We start from the raw sequence: 18,707 nt of genomic DNA on the forward strand, positions 1-18,707 counted from the left end.
CTGAGTGGCCAGCTCAGAGAAGGAAGGGCTGGGCCCAGCCCTGACAGTACCGCCTCCTCAACAACCCCCCCCCCCCCCCTCGGAGGTCCACCAGGCTTGAGGGAAAACTGTCTATGGCATACACGGAGGAGGACTGGGGCATGTACGTCCGAGGATGGGACCCAAGAGCGTTCCTCCAGACCGTACCCTTTCCAATGCATCAGGTACTGTATGCACAAACGGAACCTACGGGAGTCAACAATGGACTGTACTTCATTCTCCTCTTGGTTCCCAACCTGAACAGGGTGAGGACGTGGCACTGAGGTGATAAAGCGGTTGCAGACCAAAGGTTTTAATAAGGAGACGTGAAATACATTTCAGATACGCATATTAGAAGGAAGGGCTAATGCGTAAGCCACTGGGCTAATCCTGCGAATAATACAGAAAGGCTCAATAAACCCGAGGTGTGAACTTCAGAGGGAGAACACGAAGTCGGAGGTTGCAAGATGACAGCCAGACCCTGTCCCCAACCTGGTAGGAAGGCGCAGGCAGGCGTCTGTGGTCAACATGGGGTCTGTACCTATCATTAGCATGTCGCAAAGCCTCCTGGACTTGTGCCCAAGTGGAACGAAGACCACGGAGATGCTCCTCTAACGCAGGATTACTCTGTGGAACAAAAGGGTCAGGCAACATGGTAGGTTGGAAACCATAGTTCGCCATAAACAGGGACAATCAAGAAGCAGAATTCAAGGCACTATTGTGAGCAAACTCTGCCCACGGATAACTGTGTTGCCCTGGGAGTTGGGTAACTCCACAATGAAATCCATAGACAGGTGGGTCCAGAGCCTCTCTCCATTGGGAATGGGTTGTAGGAGACCCACTGGAAGGTGTTGTGGAGTCTTACTCTGAGCACACACAGAACAGGCAGCAATGAAGGCGGTTACATCAGCACATAGACTAGGCCACCAGAATTGTTGGGAAATGGTCTAAAAGAGTTGATTCTTCCCAGGGTGGCCAGCAGCCTTGGGAGAATGGTAAGTCTGGAGCACATCAGTACGGAGACTCTCTGGGACAAAGCAGCAGTCACAAGGTTTCTCAGGAGCAGCATGGACCTGAGCAGCAAGAATTTTGTCACCCAAATGAGAAGTGAGACTCGTGTGAACCATAGACAAAATATGATCAGGAGGAATCACAGGAACTGGAATCAACTCCATCTTGGAAGTGGAGGAAAATAGTTGTGACAAAGCATCAGCCCTTACATTCTTAGTAACGGGTAAGAATGAGACAATGTAATTGAAACCTAACAAGAAAAGAGCCCATCGCGCCCTTCTGGGAGAGAGGCGTTTAGCCTCAGACAAGAATGTGAGATTCTTATGGTTAGTAAGAATGAGAACCAGCACAGTGGTACCTTCGAGGAGATGTCTCCATTCTTTCAGGGCTAAAATGATCGCTAACAACTCTCTGTCACCAATCTCGTAATTGCACTCCGCAGATGACAATTTCTGGGAAAAGTAGCCACAAGGATGCATAGCGCTCTCAGAGGTAGGACGTTCAGACAGAATGGCGCCAACTCCAGTGTCAGAAGCATTAACCTGAAGCATAAAAGGTAACGTAGGATCAGGATGTGCCAACACAGGAGCAGAAACAAAGGCAGCCTTGATACTCTCAAAGGCATTAATGGACTCCGGAGGGATCAGGATGTGCCAACACAGGAGCAGAAACAAAGGCAGCCTTGATACTTTCAAAGGCATTCATGGACTCCGGAGACCAACTCTGTAGGTTTCGGTCCTTCCCGGTCATATCAGTCAGGGGCTTGACCAGAGGCAAGAATTTATGAATAAACTTCCAATAATAGTTGGCAAACCCAAGAAGACGCTGCAGAGGACATAAACCCATGGGTCGGGACCACTGTAGGACTGCTGAAAGTTTCTCTGGATCCATCGAAAAACCAGCAGTGGAAATGACATAACCCAGGAATTTAACCCGTTCACGATGGAATTCGCACTTCTCCAATTTATAATAGAGATTGTACTCTCAGTTTCTGAAGCACACGACAGACATCTATGTGGTGGCTCTCCAGGGACTTGAAAAATATGAGGATATCGTTGAGATAAACCACCACACATAACTGCAACAAATGTCGGAGGACATCGCTAAAAAATTCCTTAATAATATTTGTTAATAAAAACTGTGGGGGCGTTACAAAGGCCAAAAGGCATTACGAAGTGCTCATAATGGCCTGTTCTGGTATTAAATGCAGCTTTTCACTCGTTGCCCTCCTTAATCCTCTGGAGATTGTATGCCCCTCTCAAATCAAGCTTTGTGAAAACTGTTGCTCCCTTGGGGCGGTCAAAAAAGAAGAAATCAGCACCAGCAGGAGACGAGGATTTGCTGATGAAACCTTGAGAAAGTGCATCTGGACCATATTCCTCCATGGCCTTATCCTCCAAGACTGACAAAGGGTAAACCCGACCACGAGAGGGTATGGCACCAGTTTGAAGGTCAATTGCGCAATCAAATGACCGGTGTGGAGGCAAACTACCGGCTTGACCTTTGTCAAAGACATCGCTTAAATCGTGGTACTCCTTCGAAAGGGAGGAGAGTGAAGAGGTGCACAGGACCTTGGCTACCTTCTGGAAGCATGTCTTACTGCATTGTGGCAACCAGGAGAGAACCTCAGCGTGGAGCCAATCAAAAGAGGGGTTGTGCCTCTGTAACCAAGGATAACCAATAACCAGGAGAAACTTTGGTGAGGAAATAACTTGGAATTGGATTGTCTCATGGTGAAGAGCCCCTACGGCCATGGACAATGGAACAGTCTCATGAGTCACATGGGCCGGCTGTAGAGGTCTCCTGTCAAGAGCCTCAATGGCAAGTGGGGTGTCATGCAGCTGCAGTGTAATCGAGTGCTTGGATACGAAGGCAGCATCAATGAACAGGCCTGCAGCCCCAGAGTCGATTAGAGCCTGTATCTAGACAAACGACTCAGCCCAAGAAAGGGTAACCGAAACCAGGGGCTTATCCTTCTGGATAACTGGGGACAAAACAACGCCACCTAAAGTCTGTCTGTGACAGGACCTCAAGGTTTGGGCGTTCCCTGCACGGGTAGGACAAGACTTCAAAAAGTGACCTGCCTGGCCACAATAAAGGCACAATCTCTCCCTCCTCCTAAAGGTTCTCTCTTCTGCAGAGAGACACGTGAAACCCAAGTGCATGAGTTCACCTTCACTGACCGACTCGGTTCCAGGAGGCATGGGGGGTGAGGGAGGCAAGGGTGTGACGGCAAAGCTGGGATACAAATGTACAGGAGGCTTCTGTAAGCGATTCTTAAAAGAGAGTCTTTCTCTGAGTCTGGAGGCAATGAGGATGGAAAACGTGATCAACTTTTCCAGCTCATTGGGTATATCTGGGGCTGCTATCTCATCCTTGATGGTATCAGAGAGACCATGGAAAAAAGCAGCCACGAGGGCCTCATTGTTCCAAGCAACCTCTGCTGCCAGAGTGCAGAATTCAATGGCGTAATCGGCAACAGTTCTCGTACTCTTATGGACATGAGGCACTTGGTAGCAGAAGCGGGGTGTGCGGGAATGTCACATACCCTTTTTAAAGAAGCCACAAACTCAGGGTAACTCAAGACAACAGGTTTTTGCGTCTCCCATAAAGGGTTTGCCCAGGCCAAGGCAAAGCAAAGATATCACAAAACCTACTTTGCTTCTTCTGTGGGAAATGCCTAGGGCGGCATCTCAAAGTATATCTCAACCTGGTTGAGAAACCCTCTGCATTGGACTGGATTGCTCCCCCAAATCGCTGGGGAAGTGGAGCGGAACCAGACATACCACTTATAGAGGTAATACTCAAGGCGGGTGCCTGCACAGAGACTGGAGCAGCAGCAGGGATGGCTTGCAACACATTTTGTACCGTAGCATCCACAGTGGGAGTGGGAGTGCCAAAACGTCAGGGAAAGAAAAGTAGATTAAAAAATCCAATATAACGTGAAATTATATATTAAATTGCACTTTAATATATAATTTCACGTTATATTGGATTTTTTAATCTACTTTTCTTTTTTATTAGTATTTATTTATATACAATTATTTGCAGTGTTGTCTGCCACTAAAAAAGGTTTTTTAACACTTGTTAGGTTGGTTATGAATTTTTGATGATGTCTGCTTTAGTTTTACTTTCTTAAGTATTTTTTCACCATTATTCTCTGATCTTAATTATATTTATTATTTCACGTCAATTTGGTGGGATAATTTTTTGGAATATGCATATTAATTTTGTTTATCATTTTTTTAAATTTTATTTGATACTAGTGTCATTTTATTAATTTACGTCATTTTGGTGGGTTTTTATTCATTTATTTATTTAAGCTCATTTATACAAGCTCAATTAATTTCGTTTGATAATTTTCACTATTAGCGGTGCACTTCTTTGCACCCCATAATGTTTGTTCTTCAGCGACCGGGCGAACACTCGATGTTCGAGTCAAACTTATGGTTGACCAGAACATTAAGCTCATCCCTACACATCACTTAGCCCTTGTACACATGGTCGGACATTCCGACGGAAAAGGTCCGATCGGACCGTGTTGTCAGATAATCCGATCGTGTGTGGGCTCCATCTGACTATTTCCGTCAGAATGTCTGACCAACAAAGTTTGAGAGCTGGATATAAAATTTTCCGACAACATGATCCGATCGGACTTAGCCACCCACGTAGTCCCGTTACAACGACCTAACGTCATCACGTTCCGAACGATCGGATTTTCCGACAACTTTGTCTGACCATGTGTATACAACACCACTTTCGGACAAAATCCGTCGGAAAAAATCCGGATTTTGTTGTCGGAATGCCCAACCGTGTGTACAAGGGCTAAGAGATTTATGGATTTGAACTGATTGATTTATTGTTACCATCACCATCATTATCAATTGTCAAAAATTGTTGAACTGTATATATTTATATCATTAATAGCACTATGCACTCTAATCACAAATGCATAATAATAATTAATTGTACATTTGTTCAGCACTTCACGCTATTGGCCCCTACCACACATCACCCCAATTACAAAAAGTTAGCACATTGCACTTTGAGGGGAGCAGCATTAATATGATTAATTTTGCCATTTTTTTCTGTAGCGTGAGGTTCCTATCCATTTTTTATTCCAGTAAGTGCTGGAGCTATACTTCCAGAGTGCATTCATGGCAGCGATGCTAGTCCTAAAGGAGGACGGTATTGGAGAGGACTGGGAAATAAAGGGGGCTTGCAGAATAATTAGCATGGAAGGGGCAGTTCTTTTGACGGCTATCATTGGAGACCTTTAAGAGCATTTGTGCATTTAACGACAGTCCCAGTTAACCTGCATGCAGTATAGATACGGTATAGCTTCTGCACAGGTGCAAGGTAGATGTGGTTCAGGTGCTGTAAATGTTTGGTATAATGCAGTATAGGGTTAGTACAGGTGAATCCTAGGTTTGGAATAGGTGCAGTATGGCGTGCAGCATGATAAGGCAAATAGCCAGACAGGGTTCTCTCCCTCTAACTCCCTTGATGCTAAGAGGAAGAAGTTTCATTAAAAAAATATTTTCCACTCCTCCTACTGCATTGTGTATATTGGGATCTGTAGTGTAACCATTACTGTATATTGTAGCCATTATATGGCTGGCGTCTCATCTACAACTCCCAGCATTCTTGGCACTCTGCATAGAAGGCTATGGGCTTGCTTGGCTTTAGCTCTCCCCCTGCTGGCCAGAAGAATATGGTGAAGCATAGCATCAGTATCTCAGTATAGGGAAAGAATAAAAGGCAATGTCTCCTTCTCCATAGTGGTGTAGCCCATGTCCTGGCTACGTACTCTCCCCATTAAACTCTTTGGTCCCCAAGATGGGACAAATTCCTTCAAGCACATAGTGTCCATGCCATCAACTTAACTGGAGCCAGTAACTTAAGATGAACATCAATTAGCAAGTAACTACCTAAATAAGTCTCATTGACACCTGAGATCAACAAGGGAACCTCCCACCAATTGTTAGGGGGCGAGGGTTATCTTGTTTATTGGCCATCGATTTAGAAATGGCCCACCTGGTTGTGTCAGGGGTGAATTCATTTGGCCCCCTTTTAAATGTTTGGTAAGGAGGGTCAGCCTATCATTATTCCATTGTGTTATATAAATTACTTCTTCTGAGCTTTCTCCCAAGGTGTCATTTGTCAGTTTCTGTGGTGGCCCAATGGTTTGCTTGGTTCATGGTTCCTGCGATGCAGTAAGTCTGGCCTTATCCATTTACATTGTTATCTCCATATGATCCCAACTTTGAAGCGTGAGTTCTGGCATCTCAGATCTGGGGATTACCGGGTCTGTTTCTTTGGTTAAAGCAGACATTATTTTTTTTGATGAAGAAGGCCACAGCCAGTTGATGCCCATCACTTCTTCCTCACTGTCTTGTTCATCTGTTCTTTGAACAATTTCTCAAGACCAGGTTACTAGATGAGGTCTGCAAGAAATCGAAGACCAGCATCAGTCTATGAGGACATCCGAACTATGGGCAAGAGATGATTGCAATGCCATTATTGGCCCGTTTTCCCTTCTGGGCAGATCTGATAGGCTGGCAATCCAGGCAGTGGTTTGCAGATAATAAGGGGTTGAGACTTTCAGCTGTCAGCTAGTTTGCGCAACCCTGGGGTGCAAAACTCTGTCCCCAAGCTGCATGTCTTGTATTCTTAATTTAAGGTCAACGTTCTTTTGACCTCAGATATTGGAGGCCCCCAGAGCTTTTTCATATGCGATTTTCTAATTTTCTCGATCTACATATCCTCGGAGAGAGGTTATTGATGTCTGATCTAAGGAAGGGCCACAGGCCAGATCATCAGGTAGTTGAACTTCCCTTCCACATATCAGCAGGTATAGTGAATAACCCATATCATTGTTTTCAGTACTACAGCTGCAATGTGGCTACTGCATTGTGTTTTGGCCAAGAGAGTCCCAAGCATATCTACAAAGGGGGTCCCCATAAGGATGATAGAGAGTAGTTCTGGATTTCTAAATACCTAGCAGATCTAACCATCTTTTGATGAGCTTATGTGACGGACTGGGGTTTATATGGTCACAAAACAGACACCCCAAAGCAAAGTACATATTCATTTTTTTTTTATATTTCTAAACATCTCCCTTCTATTCTATTAATAACCAGTAGATGGCAGAGAAGGTACACAAACAGAGTCTATATAAGGCCACACACCATGTGACTGGAAATTAAACTACTTCCAGCCATAAAGTCAGTGGTCATATCTCATGCTGTTTGTGTGATTCTTTGCAGGTATGTGCTCTAAATCGTTCCTAATCTGTATTAACCTGTGATAGAAAGATTCCTAAACATCTTGAGCAGATGCAGAAAAAGTCTCAGCAGATTTTATGCTATAGTTTTGCTGTAATTAGAAGTTTAGAACAGCATGTGTGTGGAACAAGTGAAAAGTGCATAAGAACATGAAAATACTGCATTAGTCAGAACAAATGTCTATGATAAACACTAAACCTTTCTAAATAGGTATATTTAAACCTGATTTATTGAAAATTGCATAGATTTATAAAAGCACATGTTTTCTGTTAGTATTAAGAAAAAACCTATTGTATGTAAAGCTTATGTATTGCATCATACAGACATGCAATGTGCACCATCTAGTGGTTAAAAAAGAGTACTACCATGAAAATATTTGTATTAAAGCAATGCATTGCTAGTATGATTATTGTACACTTAAAGTGTACCAGAGAGATAAAGATAATTATCTATAACACTGAATAACAGGGATATATATGTTATTAAAATTTAGTAATGTTCATTGTTATAACTACGTTTTAAAATACTTTAGTTAAAATCTGTATTATATATATTGTTAATGGTTATAAACATGTGACTATATAAATGTAAAAGATGTATTGTTATGTAAAAATAAAACTACTTCCAGCCATAAAGTCAGTGGTCATATCTCATGCTGTTTGTGTGATTCTTTGCAGTCCACGCCAAGCTGATCACCTTATCTCATCGCGTCTACAATCATCGGCTCTCTTAATTCACATTTTGAGGCCGGTAACACTTACTCTCAAAGTCTCTTCCTTGACTGGGATGGATACCCTAAGGCAGGCCATAGTGAACAGAGAACTGTTTCAAAGAACTTTGACTACAGTTGAGGCGTGTTGGTCTTTGGTTGAGAACACCTGAGCATATCGGGTAAAGTGGTCATTTACATAGTTAAGTAGTAGGTGAGATGGAAAAAAGACACTAGTCCATCAAGTCCAACCTATGTGCGTGATTATAAATACATTTGCTACCAGGACATTTCCTTGCCCACTCAATTCAGGCTTAAGACACAGGAAATCAATGCACACCATTTCCATTGGTCCTTTTCTTTGGCGAATGCCCACCAGTGCAGACTTGCTTGGTAAAGTCTTTTCCTGAATACACCTTTGACAAAAGTGACAGTAGCCCTCGACTTCAGCTCATATACAAAGCCAATGGAAGCGACCTCTGACTAGCCTGAAATTCCTCTTGGCCTAGGCACCCATGCTCATCATGTAAAGCTGTCAATAGGTCTCTCTGTGTTTTTATTTTAGAAACAGATGTCATCTGTCGTCAGGGTTGTCCAAGGGGCCCCTTCGGTAGACAACCCCATCTCTCAACTGCAACTAATTCCACTCCCTGTGGAGTATCAGTATCTCCGTAGAGGGGGAGAATAAAAGGGAAGGTCTCCTCCATATTGCTGTAGCCCAGCACCTGGCTACAGGAAAAGAGATGCATTTCGCTATGACCTCATAGAAGAAGCCCTGGTAAGCTAGCAAGGTGTTGCACAAACCGCTACTTAACAGGGCTGTACATAAACCACATAATATATAGTGATGATAAATTGTACAAATGAGTAATGAATCTCTCCAAATACCTGTATGACTTTAGTGTGGAGACCCTGGCCCAGTTCTACACCACCATGGCTAACAAGGACTTTCCCATCTCTGTAAATATGAACCAAAGCTGACGCCTGAGGAGCAAAGCAAATAAAAGCAAATAAAATAGTAAAATATATATGTAGCAATGGTATAATAAACAATTATAAAGTATCAAACAGTTGTTTAATAAAACAGTTCACATATGAGTACTGAGAGGTCTGTACTCAAGGGGTGTGGTGGGCTGGGGGGGTGTAAATTTAAAAAGTTAGGGGAGATTTGTATTGTGGGGGTTAGCTTAATAGACTGTGGAATAAGTGTGCTGTGAATGGGGGGAGAAGACGTACATTTTATTTAACCATGCCCTTTTAAGCCCCCGCAACTGTTGACGCAATGTGGCCACACCCACAATTTACTTTATTAGATCAGAACCTTGTTTTTTGGAGGGGGGTCAAAAAAATATCACCCGGAGTGCCAGATATCCTAGGTACGCTACAGCTACAGGCTAAGGATTTTACCAAATAATTTCACAATTTTACCTATTCTCAGAATATTACATCAGAGTCCGCTGAGCCCTCTTTACATCAGAAATTATGTAAAAAAGGTAATTGTGCTGCTAAATCATTGCGCAATGATGCATCTCTCTTGTTTTCATGTGACCAGCTACTAATTATGATTAACATCAAGAGGAGCGGTAAGAGAAACTAGCTGACTAACCCAAATGAACTGAGAGAGTAGCGGGAGCAGCTGTTTGGACTTATTACTGGCGCATCATTGTGGTTATTTTAACATTCACTTGCTGAATGAGTTATACATATATATTGAAAGGTTATATTTTGAAAGGTTATTCCCACAGGCATATATCCAATTATATAGGTGGCTACCCAGGAGAGGTCTGGGGGTGTATGCACATTTAATTAATTTCATCTGAATGGTGATAGATTAATTTGTGTATGTTTCCAGTTGCATTTACAAATTTTATACTGACCACTTACAGGACTATCTAGCCCCAGATCACTGTTTTTTATTAATAGAAGGTTGATTCTAGCTCACTATTATATCATTATCACTTTATCACAGTGTCAAACACTATAGAATGGTTCCAGCTTAAATCATTTAGTTATCTTTTATTATTACATATTTAATTAGACATATCAGTACTTTAGTATTATTTTATAGACATACAAATTATGAAGTGCTGCTTCCTCTGCATTCCACACTCGTAAACTGGAAGTGACGCAACGATGCTGTGGCTGTACAATTATTTTTTTACACGCTGTAAGTGCACAGTTTTTACCTTAATAAAATGGTTAAATGTTATTGCACTATGGAGGTTTCAATTTCTTTCCACATACAGTGAGCAAAAAAAACGAGGAGAAGGAGCTGCAAGGAGGCACCAGCGTTTTTGAGGTCTGTTCCAGAAAATACAGCAAGGAGACTGTAAAAGGCGCAACACTCCCTAGCGGGGAGATTTCTCTGGTAAGAGTGTATATGAGAAAAACACGGTTTGGAGCACATGCACCTATAAATATATTTACTTACCAGGCACAAGGAGAAAAGAAAGTCACGAGTCACTTGATTTGTTGTAAAGGACTGTTTTTTCATTTTTGAATACACTGTTATCCATTTTGTCACACTTTTTCACTATATATATATATATATATATATATATGTGTATTTATATATACGTGTATATATATATATATATATATATATATATATATATATATATATATATATATATTTATATATATCATTTATTATTTCTATTTTTTTCAGTTCATGGACATTTAATTCATCAATTTGTATGGTATATGATTATGGCAATAGCACCACATGGTGGAATTTGAACTGCACGTCACTTTATAGCACAGGTCACGTTATATATATCCCTTTTTGAGTAGCAATAGACAGAATTTGTGATTTGAACAGAAGTTCATAGCACGAGTCACTTTACAAGCGCAATTCTCCTGCAAAGTAGCTCTGTACACATATTTGCTGTTTTGGGTTTGCACATTGGTTTATATTTATTGTCAAGTTCAAGGGCACGTCACTTTAAACTCACTACACTAATATTTAGCAGCGCCATTACCACTACACTTTTTTTACATCATTTCCATTTTAGACCCTACCTAGTAGGTGGCACGGTGGAGGCAGCAGCTAGCAGCATCAGACCATTACCATCATCTCAGGACATTTATTATTCATTTTCCTTTACATCTGAGTCTGCATAATTTTGACTTACACTGTAAGGGGGATCTATGTGGACTCTGGAATGTAAAAGGGAACCCTGATTTATGGGGGGTCTGATGTAAGCGGGAATACTGTGGACTTTGGTGTAAAGGGGAACTCTGATGTAAGGGGGTCTCTGCTCACCTATGCCCCTCTTAAATCTGAGTCCCTCTTACATTAGTACTCACTGGGAGGCATGAGAGAGAAGGGAGGGAGAGGACACATGTCGCTCACAGTGGCTCGATGGTGAGCAGCATCTGTCAGCACCCTTCCTCTTCTGGCTGCTGGTCTTCAAAATTCCCGCACACACTTCCCCTTCTCTGGGGCATAGTACTGCCGGGGAGTGTGGTTGGGGCAGGCACAAGAGGTAAGGGTGGGAGTGGACTCTCTCTCTCCTCCTCTCCGATCCATGCAGGAACGGGGGGTTGCAGGGGACTGCCAGCGCTGGCTCTGGGCTGTAAGAGAGACACTCGCAGCTCAGAGCCCTGCAGCCTCTGGGAGCCCCAGTCCGGGCTCTTGAGCCCCCCAGTGGCATAACTCCAGGGTCCGGTTGTGAGTTTGACCTTTGAGACCCTGGTAGTTCTGCCACTGCTTTAAATGTAACAATTTTGCTTAACCATTCTATTAGTGGGTTTAGTTTCACTTTAAGTAGTTTGTCTGAAAAAGAAGTTACCCTTTAGATGTTCTACTGTACTAACCCCAGAAAAATAAATGAAAAAATAAATACATAGGTGAATGAAAAGCAAGCTATGTAAATAGCAACTCAGAAGAACAGGGTTAAGAGCCTTATAACATGTGGGTCTTCAGCCTCATGTGGTTTCGATTGTCCATCATTCATCCCCTTCTCTGGAGAGCCATGAGAGCCAAGCAGGGTTCAGCTGTCATTGGAGCCTATGGATGTGGAAGGGAACCCTGGAGAGTACTGGGAGACCGCAAGGTGGCCACATGAAACCGTCAGTCATCTTATGGTCTTCTAGTACTCTCTAGGGCTCCCATCCACATCCATAGGCTTAAGTAACAGCTGAACCCCGCTTGGATCTCCTACATCTATATAATCAGACCCACATGAGGTGGAAGACCTGCATGATGTAAGGCTCTTAAGCCTGTACTTCTGGGAGTTGCTGTTTACATTGTTTTTCATCCACCTATTGCTTCACTTAGCCCCCGTTCACATTGAGTGCGGCTTTGAAATCAGGTGAAATCGCACGATTTCAAAGCCGCATCTCAGTGCAACTTTGAAGACATCTGTGCTTCTTCATGCACAGATGTCTATTGAAGTTGTACCTAAAATCGACAAAAGTATTGCATGTACTACTTTTTCAAATCGATGCCGCACTGCAAAGTCGGCGTTGCATCAATTTGAACACTACAATTGCTGGCAATAGGATGCTACTTGGCATGTAATTTCACCTACGATTTTATCATTACTGTACATTGTCTTGTAAGTTGGCAATTGTCGTGTGAATAAATAAGTCTTTATACTGCTACACTCAGATGCACCCTTTGCTGTCCTTATCTATTACTGTAGAGAAAATATTCAGTCTCTCAAGAGGTGCTGCACTACAGTGTTTTGGATTCACTCCACCACCTTGCCCGGACCCTCCCCCCCCCAAACCATCTCCCTCCAGAGTGTTGGTCACATACACATCTGCGCCATATCTTTCCACATGCAGAAAGCCAAAAAACACTGTAGGAATACAAACAGGTTTGTTCTGCACATTTTTCTGCATATTGTTTAGCAAGGGTGCAGTTACAATGCAGGAGGGTTTTGCACCAGTGTTAATTTCGTCAACAAAATGTTGTCGTATTTCAGTCGACTAAAATAGTGTTAAAAAATTTCGGAACGACTAAAACATCATTTTATTCAAAAGGCTATGACTAAAATTAAATCGAAAAATGTACATCAAAATTAACACTACTTGACCATTTCTAAATCGGCAACACAAGTCCATCCAGAGCCTGTAATAATAGCACATTAAAGTTTAAACATGTATTGCACTATTCCACTACTGCATAAGAATAAGTAAGGGGAATCCACTAAGCAAGAAAAAAATGAAGAAAAAGGCTTTTCTTATATTTTTGCTTAAAGCGGAGGTCCACCCTAAAGTGGAGCTTCCGCTCATTGGAACCCTCCCCCCCTCCGGCGCCACAATTGGCACCTTTCAGGGGGGAGGGGGGTGCAGGTACCTGTACAGTACAGGTATCTGCACCCACTTCCGGCGTAGATTCTGCAGTAGGTACGCCCCTTTCCGCAGAATATACGCCCCTTTCCGAAGGTCCCCCGCTGCCTGCTGGGAAACACACAGATCCCAGAGACAGCGGGGACCATCCTTATTGCGCAGCGCGACTCGCGCATGCGCAGTAGGGAACCTGGGAAATGAAGCCGCAAGGCTCCACTTCCTGATTCCCATACCCAAGATGGCGGCGGCAGCACCCGAGAGACGATCGAGAGATCGGCTTCGGGTGACGACATTGCGGGCGTGCTGGGCGGGTAAGTGTCATTATTTTAAAAGTCAGCAGCTGCAGTATTTGTAGCTGCTGGCTTTAAAAAAAAACAAAAAAACGGCGGACTCCCGCTTTAATATATAATGTTGGTAATATATTCAGGTAATATGTGTAATGGCATTACAGGCAATAGTTTACAGTTTTAGGTCACAACCAGCTTTGGCTTCCCCCTGCATCTCCTCCTCCTCAGCGGCCAATACGGTTGCTTCTCCTCCTGGCCAATTAGGACCGGCTTCTTGATTGGCTGGAAGGAGAAGCAGGAAGACAATAGCAAATATTATTTTGCCAATGTCGCACAACTGGGTGGGCAGTGCTCTAATCATGTGCTTCAAAGAAAAAAAAAATAACCCATTGAAATCCATGCGTCTGGCACCCTGCATGTAGATTAGGGTCCGGGGGCATGGATTGGGGGGGGGAGTAGCGCCCCTGCATCCCTAATGGATTGCCTGCCACTGATGTCTACATATTTTCTGGTTGTTATCTCCATCATCCAGTACAGAGACAACAGGGCCATCTTTTCTTTGCACCAATTCCTGATTTCCCAGTGTCTGTACTAAATGTTTGGCGTACACATTTGAAACAGCTCATGCTTTCAATGAGGATGAGGTCATCTCTGTCTTATTGCTGATAACCTGTCTACATTCTTTAGCTCTGTAATAACTTTAAACAGCATGGTACTTACACATAAAACCATGCCATAAGCTCAGTCCAACAGTGAGCATTCTTCATTTTGACATCTCAGTAATGGAGAGTTAAGGAAATCCTGCGCAGGTGCAGTAGAAAGTCTGGCATTTTTATAAAAAAATTTTTAGATGTTGGGTGGCATGTAGAGATTTACATAGCATCAGTCAGCTTGCATGTATATAAAAGCCTTTGGACAGCCAAGACCAACAACGTAGTCTGCCTGCAAGGTAAGATGTGGACCTAGGAATAGAGGTTTTATTCCACCAAAAGCTCTACAGCCTCTGGACTCCAGGACATAACTTGTCAAGATTAAGGAAACAAACCATGTGTTCTCTCCATACCAGCCAGAAAACCCTTGAGCCGCTTGCCATATGCAAGAAAACTAGGTGACACATTTAAATATAGATACACATACCTGATGATACATTTTCTCAACAAAGCCAACTGTGAATTTTAGTGGAATAATAGCCAGTCCTTTCTTCTTCCAGTAATTCTCCTTGTTAAATATTTGCACATTGTTTCTTCTATTGACATAGGAGGACTTCCTCATGCATTCATCCCAGCAACGCATCAGATTGGTGGCATCAAACTCTTGATTATAATGTGTTTTAGAAATGCCTTTGTACATGTTCACATGGCGGACCTGCAAATCACCACAAAGTCAGAGGCATTTGTTGGCATTTGTAAAATATAAAAATGTATTACTGCGCTGTCCTGATGTCACTCATAAAGTGAGATCAAATATGTGAGAGAAAACTGCTGCGACTTAATGTGAGACACACACAATAAACAAAATAAAAAATAAAAAAGCTGCGCTATAAAGAATGTGAAAAAAACAATATGATACATGAATATTAACTGTGCATCAGAAAAAAAATAATAAAAGGGAATAATTATTCCATATGGCCCAATGCTATGTTAGTGTGACAACACAATACTGATACAGAATGCATGCACAAAAACAATAAAAGGGTACAAAAGCTCTCTGCGTGTCCAATTAATTCCTGATGGATTGCTGAACAAGTATTCCACAAAATATGTGATTCAAAGTAAAGCCCCGTACACACGAGCGGACTTTTCAACATCCAAAGTCTGACGGAATGATTCCGGCAGACTATTCGATCGTGTGTGGGCTGCAACGGACTTTTGATTCGCAAAAGTCTGACAGACTTTAGAAATGGAACATGCTTCAAATTTTTCCACCAGAACTCTGCCGGACCCAGTTCCTACCGAAAAATTCGCTCGTGTGTATGCTATTCCGACGGACTAAAACCGACGCTAGGGCAGCTATTGGCTACTGGCTATGAACTTCCTTATTCGAGTCCAGTCGTACGTCATCACGTTCGAATCCGTCGGAGTTTGGTGTGATTGTGTGTGGCCAAGTCCGCTCATTCGGAAAGTCCGTCAGAACTCTGTCAGAACTCCGGCAGAACTCCTTCGAAAGTCTGTCGGACATAAGTCTGGTCGTGTGTACGCGACATAAGAGTTTTAAATGATGATTCCTCAGCCCTCCGTAGTGACACACGACACCCAAGAAAATGTGACAGGGTAAACAGGAAAGATCCTCCACAAATGATAATACTACCGCTTACCAGCTTGCTAGTTCTCTTATTTAATTAGATCGCATATGCCTGTGGCTTATTCTCCAGCCCCGGGTCTCTGTGCTTAAATAGCAAGATGTTTCCAGATACTCCACTCAAGTTAGCTAGATATTTCCAGATACTCCACTCAAGATATCCACAGTGTAAATGGTATACACTCATTCCCCATGTAAGGATAGAAAAGCTTACATAGCGTAATTCTTAAAAAAAAAATGTATTATCTTAAAAAGCAACAATATTGCACTTACAATTTTGCCTTGGGTATAAAAGCATTTTTCAAATAATGCCCGAGCCGGCTGGCTCTTGATCGTTGCCCATTGCTTCCGGGACAAGCGTGGTTTGTGGTGACATCAGCACGCCGCTCCTCCCTATGCTGTTTCGTTACAGATGACATCTTCCAGGGGTCTCTGGAAGACGTCATCTGCGACGAAATGGTGGAGTATCTTTCCTGTTGTACCCTGTCACATTTTCTTGGGTGTCGTGTGTCACTACAGAGCGTTGAGGAATCATCATTTAAAACTCTTACTTTGAATCACATATTTTGGGGAATACTTGTCCAGCAATCCATCAGAAATTAATTGGACACTCAGAGAGCTTTCGTACCCTTTATTGTTTTTGTGCATGCACGCTGTATCAGTATTGTTTTGTCACATTAACATAGGATTGGGCCATATGGAATAATTATTCCCTTTATAAATTTTTTTTTTCTGATGCACAGTTAATATTTATATATCATATTGTTTTTTCACAGCATTTGTTGACATTTACATACACTGTACACAATAAGTAGTTGTGAGCACACAAAATTATAAATGCTTTCAAATACAGTTATGACTATGCAGGCGCCATAACTGCTTTTATTCCGTTTTAGAAAATACTTTTCTACATTTTTTTTCTTTTTACAAAAGTTCTGTCATGTGACCATGCAGTTCTTTATCTTGATAGTGTTGGGGGGGGGGGGGGGGGGGGCGGGTTACAAGACACTCTGCAGACAGAGTTTGTTCACTAAAGCCCACATGATCGGATTTTCCGACGGGAATTGTGTGATAACAGGCTGTTGGCGGAAAATCCGACTGTTTGTATGCTCCATCAGACAATTGTTGTCGGATTTTCCACGGACAAATGTTGGATAGCAGGCTTTAAAATTTTCTGCGTGTGTACACAAGTACACAAGTTTAAAATTTTCCAAGCGTGTGTACACAAGTCCGTCGGACAAAAGTCCAAAATACAAACATGCTCCGAAGCAAGCATGGGCCAGAAGTAGTCGGTCTTGTAAACTAGCATTCGTAATGGAGAATTAACATTCCTGACGTGGCAAATTAGGAAATCTCGAAATGCAGCGCACATTCTCTTCCCTTCTTTAGTGGGATAATAATGAAGCTGCTTTGCTGGTGATACAGGTGGAGTTATGGCAAACATATTTTAAAAGGCTTTTATTTTCTAGTGATATCAAGATTATTATTATTATTATGCATTTTTTTTTTTGGGCAAGTTACCACAACACCATTATCCTGTAGTTTTTAAGATCCAAGTTACAACTATGTTTGTGTTTCTTGTCAATTTTACATTGTATTTTTTAAATGTAACTGCCTACTCCCAAACTGTCATTTGAAATAAAACACATAGCCAAGTATTATTCTACACTATTTTTTTATTGTGCATTAAAAAAACAAAAAAAACGAATTAGACATGCTATCTGCCAAAATAAATTAACCAAAAAGTGCATTCTATGCATCCAAAAATATACCAAATCAAATCATTATTCAACCAAAAAATGAAATAAAAGCCCCATGCATGTGTCCTGCTTCTTAATATAGGGGGTCAACAATGCCAAGAGTTGGTGAAAGCAGGGGTCCGTCATCCGGAGATAATTATGAAAATCATCCGGATTATTCTCCCTGATTTCCCACGGCAAAGGCATATGACATAATTGGTCACGATTAATAAAGCAACCAATTTTTGGTCCCAAAAATCCTCCTCCTACTGTTCCTGGACTGGACTTTGGTCAAAGCAATAACTCAAAGGCCAATGATTGGAAGTGCAGTCGCTTTAGATCTGAGGGGAAGATCTGAAATGTGGGGAAGCTTTGCTGATTTTATCATCCAACCATGTGCAAGCAAAAATGTTGTTTTTTATTTTCCTTGCATTTGCCCCTCAGATCTACAGCGACTGCACTTTCAAAAGTGCACTTGCAGTGCAAAGTGGATTTGCCTTTAGTATATAAACCCCAGTGTCTGATGTGCCCAAACGGGATTCTTATGCTGGCTTCAGCACCGACTTCCCTCCCAACATTAGGAGAACCCGGAGAGACATAAAGGACTAGAATAGCTATGATGCAGCTGCATGGAACCTTAGGAAATGTAGATTGCAAGGAAAGCTGTACTAGAGAAGTGAATGCATCTGTGAACTACAAGTGCCGCAAAAACCCCTGTGAGAGGAGGAGAGAGCAGAGTTATTCCCAGGGCTTTGAGACACAGTTTTTTCAGTGCAGAGACCAGAAATAGCTGAGGACCAGACTTCTGGGAATTGAACCTATGAGGACACTGAGCATCAGGAGAAAAACATATATCCAGGACAAGATTTGCTGGGTGCCAGGATGGGTGAGCGGTTGCGGCTGTGCTTGCTGTCCTAATGTTGAGCAGTTCAGACTGCCTTTAGCTCCAAAACTGATCACTGTTAAGCCTTAAGGGATGGTAATCAAAGCGCACCACCATAGAGATTGGGCCCCACTGTTAATCGGCTGAAGTTTGTAAGTCAGGCACCAGATACTG

General features: G+C 42.3%; 1 protein-coding gene across 1 annotated transcript in view; it reads right to left on the reverse strand.

Moving 5' to 3' along the window:
• The window catches only part of LOC143924363 (aldehyde oxidase 1-like), a 258,253-nt gene that overhangs the window by 43,060 nt on the left and 196,486 nt on the right, over nucleotides 1–18,707 (reverse strand). The window contains exons 26-27 of the mRNA XM_077448643.1: nucleotides 14,751–14,978; nucleotides 8,914–9,009 (exon numbers count right to left, since the gene is read on the reverse strand). Coding sequence (XP_077304769.1) covers nucleotides 8,914–9,009; nucleotides 14,751–14,978 — 324 coding nt within the window. The remainder of the gene's footprint in view (nucleotides 1–8,913; nucleotides 9,010–14,750; nucleotides 14,979–18,707) is intronic.

Source organism: Lithobates pipiens, unplaced genomic scaffold (genome assembly GCF_037356315.1).
Source record: "Lithobates pipiens isolate NorthernLeopardFrog02 unplaced genomic scaffold, aLitPip1_a1.2 Scaffold_22, whole genome shotgun sequence".
NCBI lineage: Eukaryota > Metazoa > Chordata > Amphibia > Anura > Ranidae > Lithobates > Lithobates pipiens.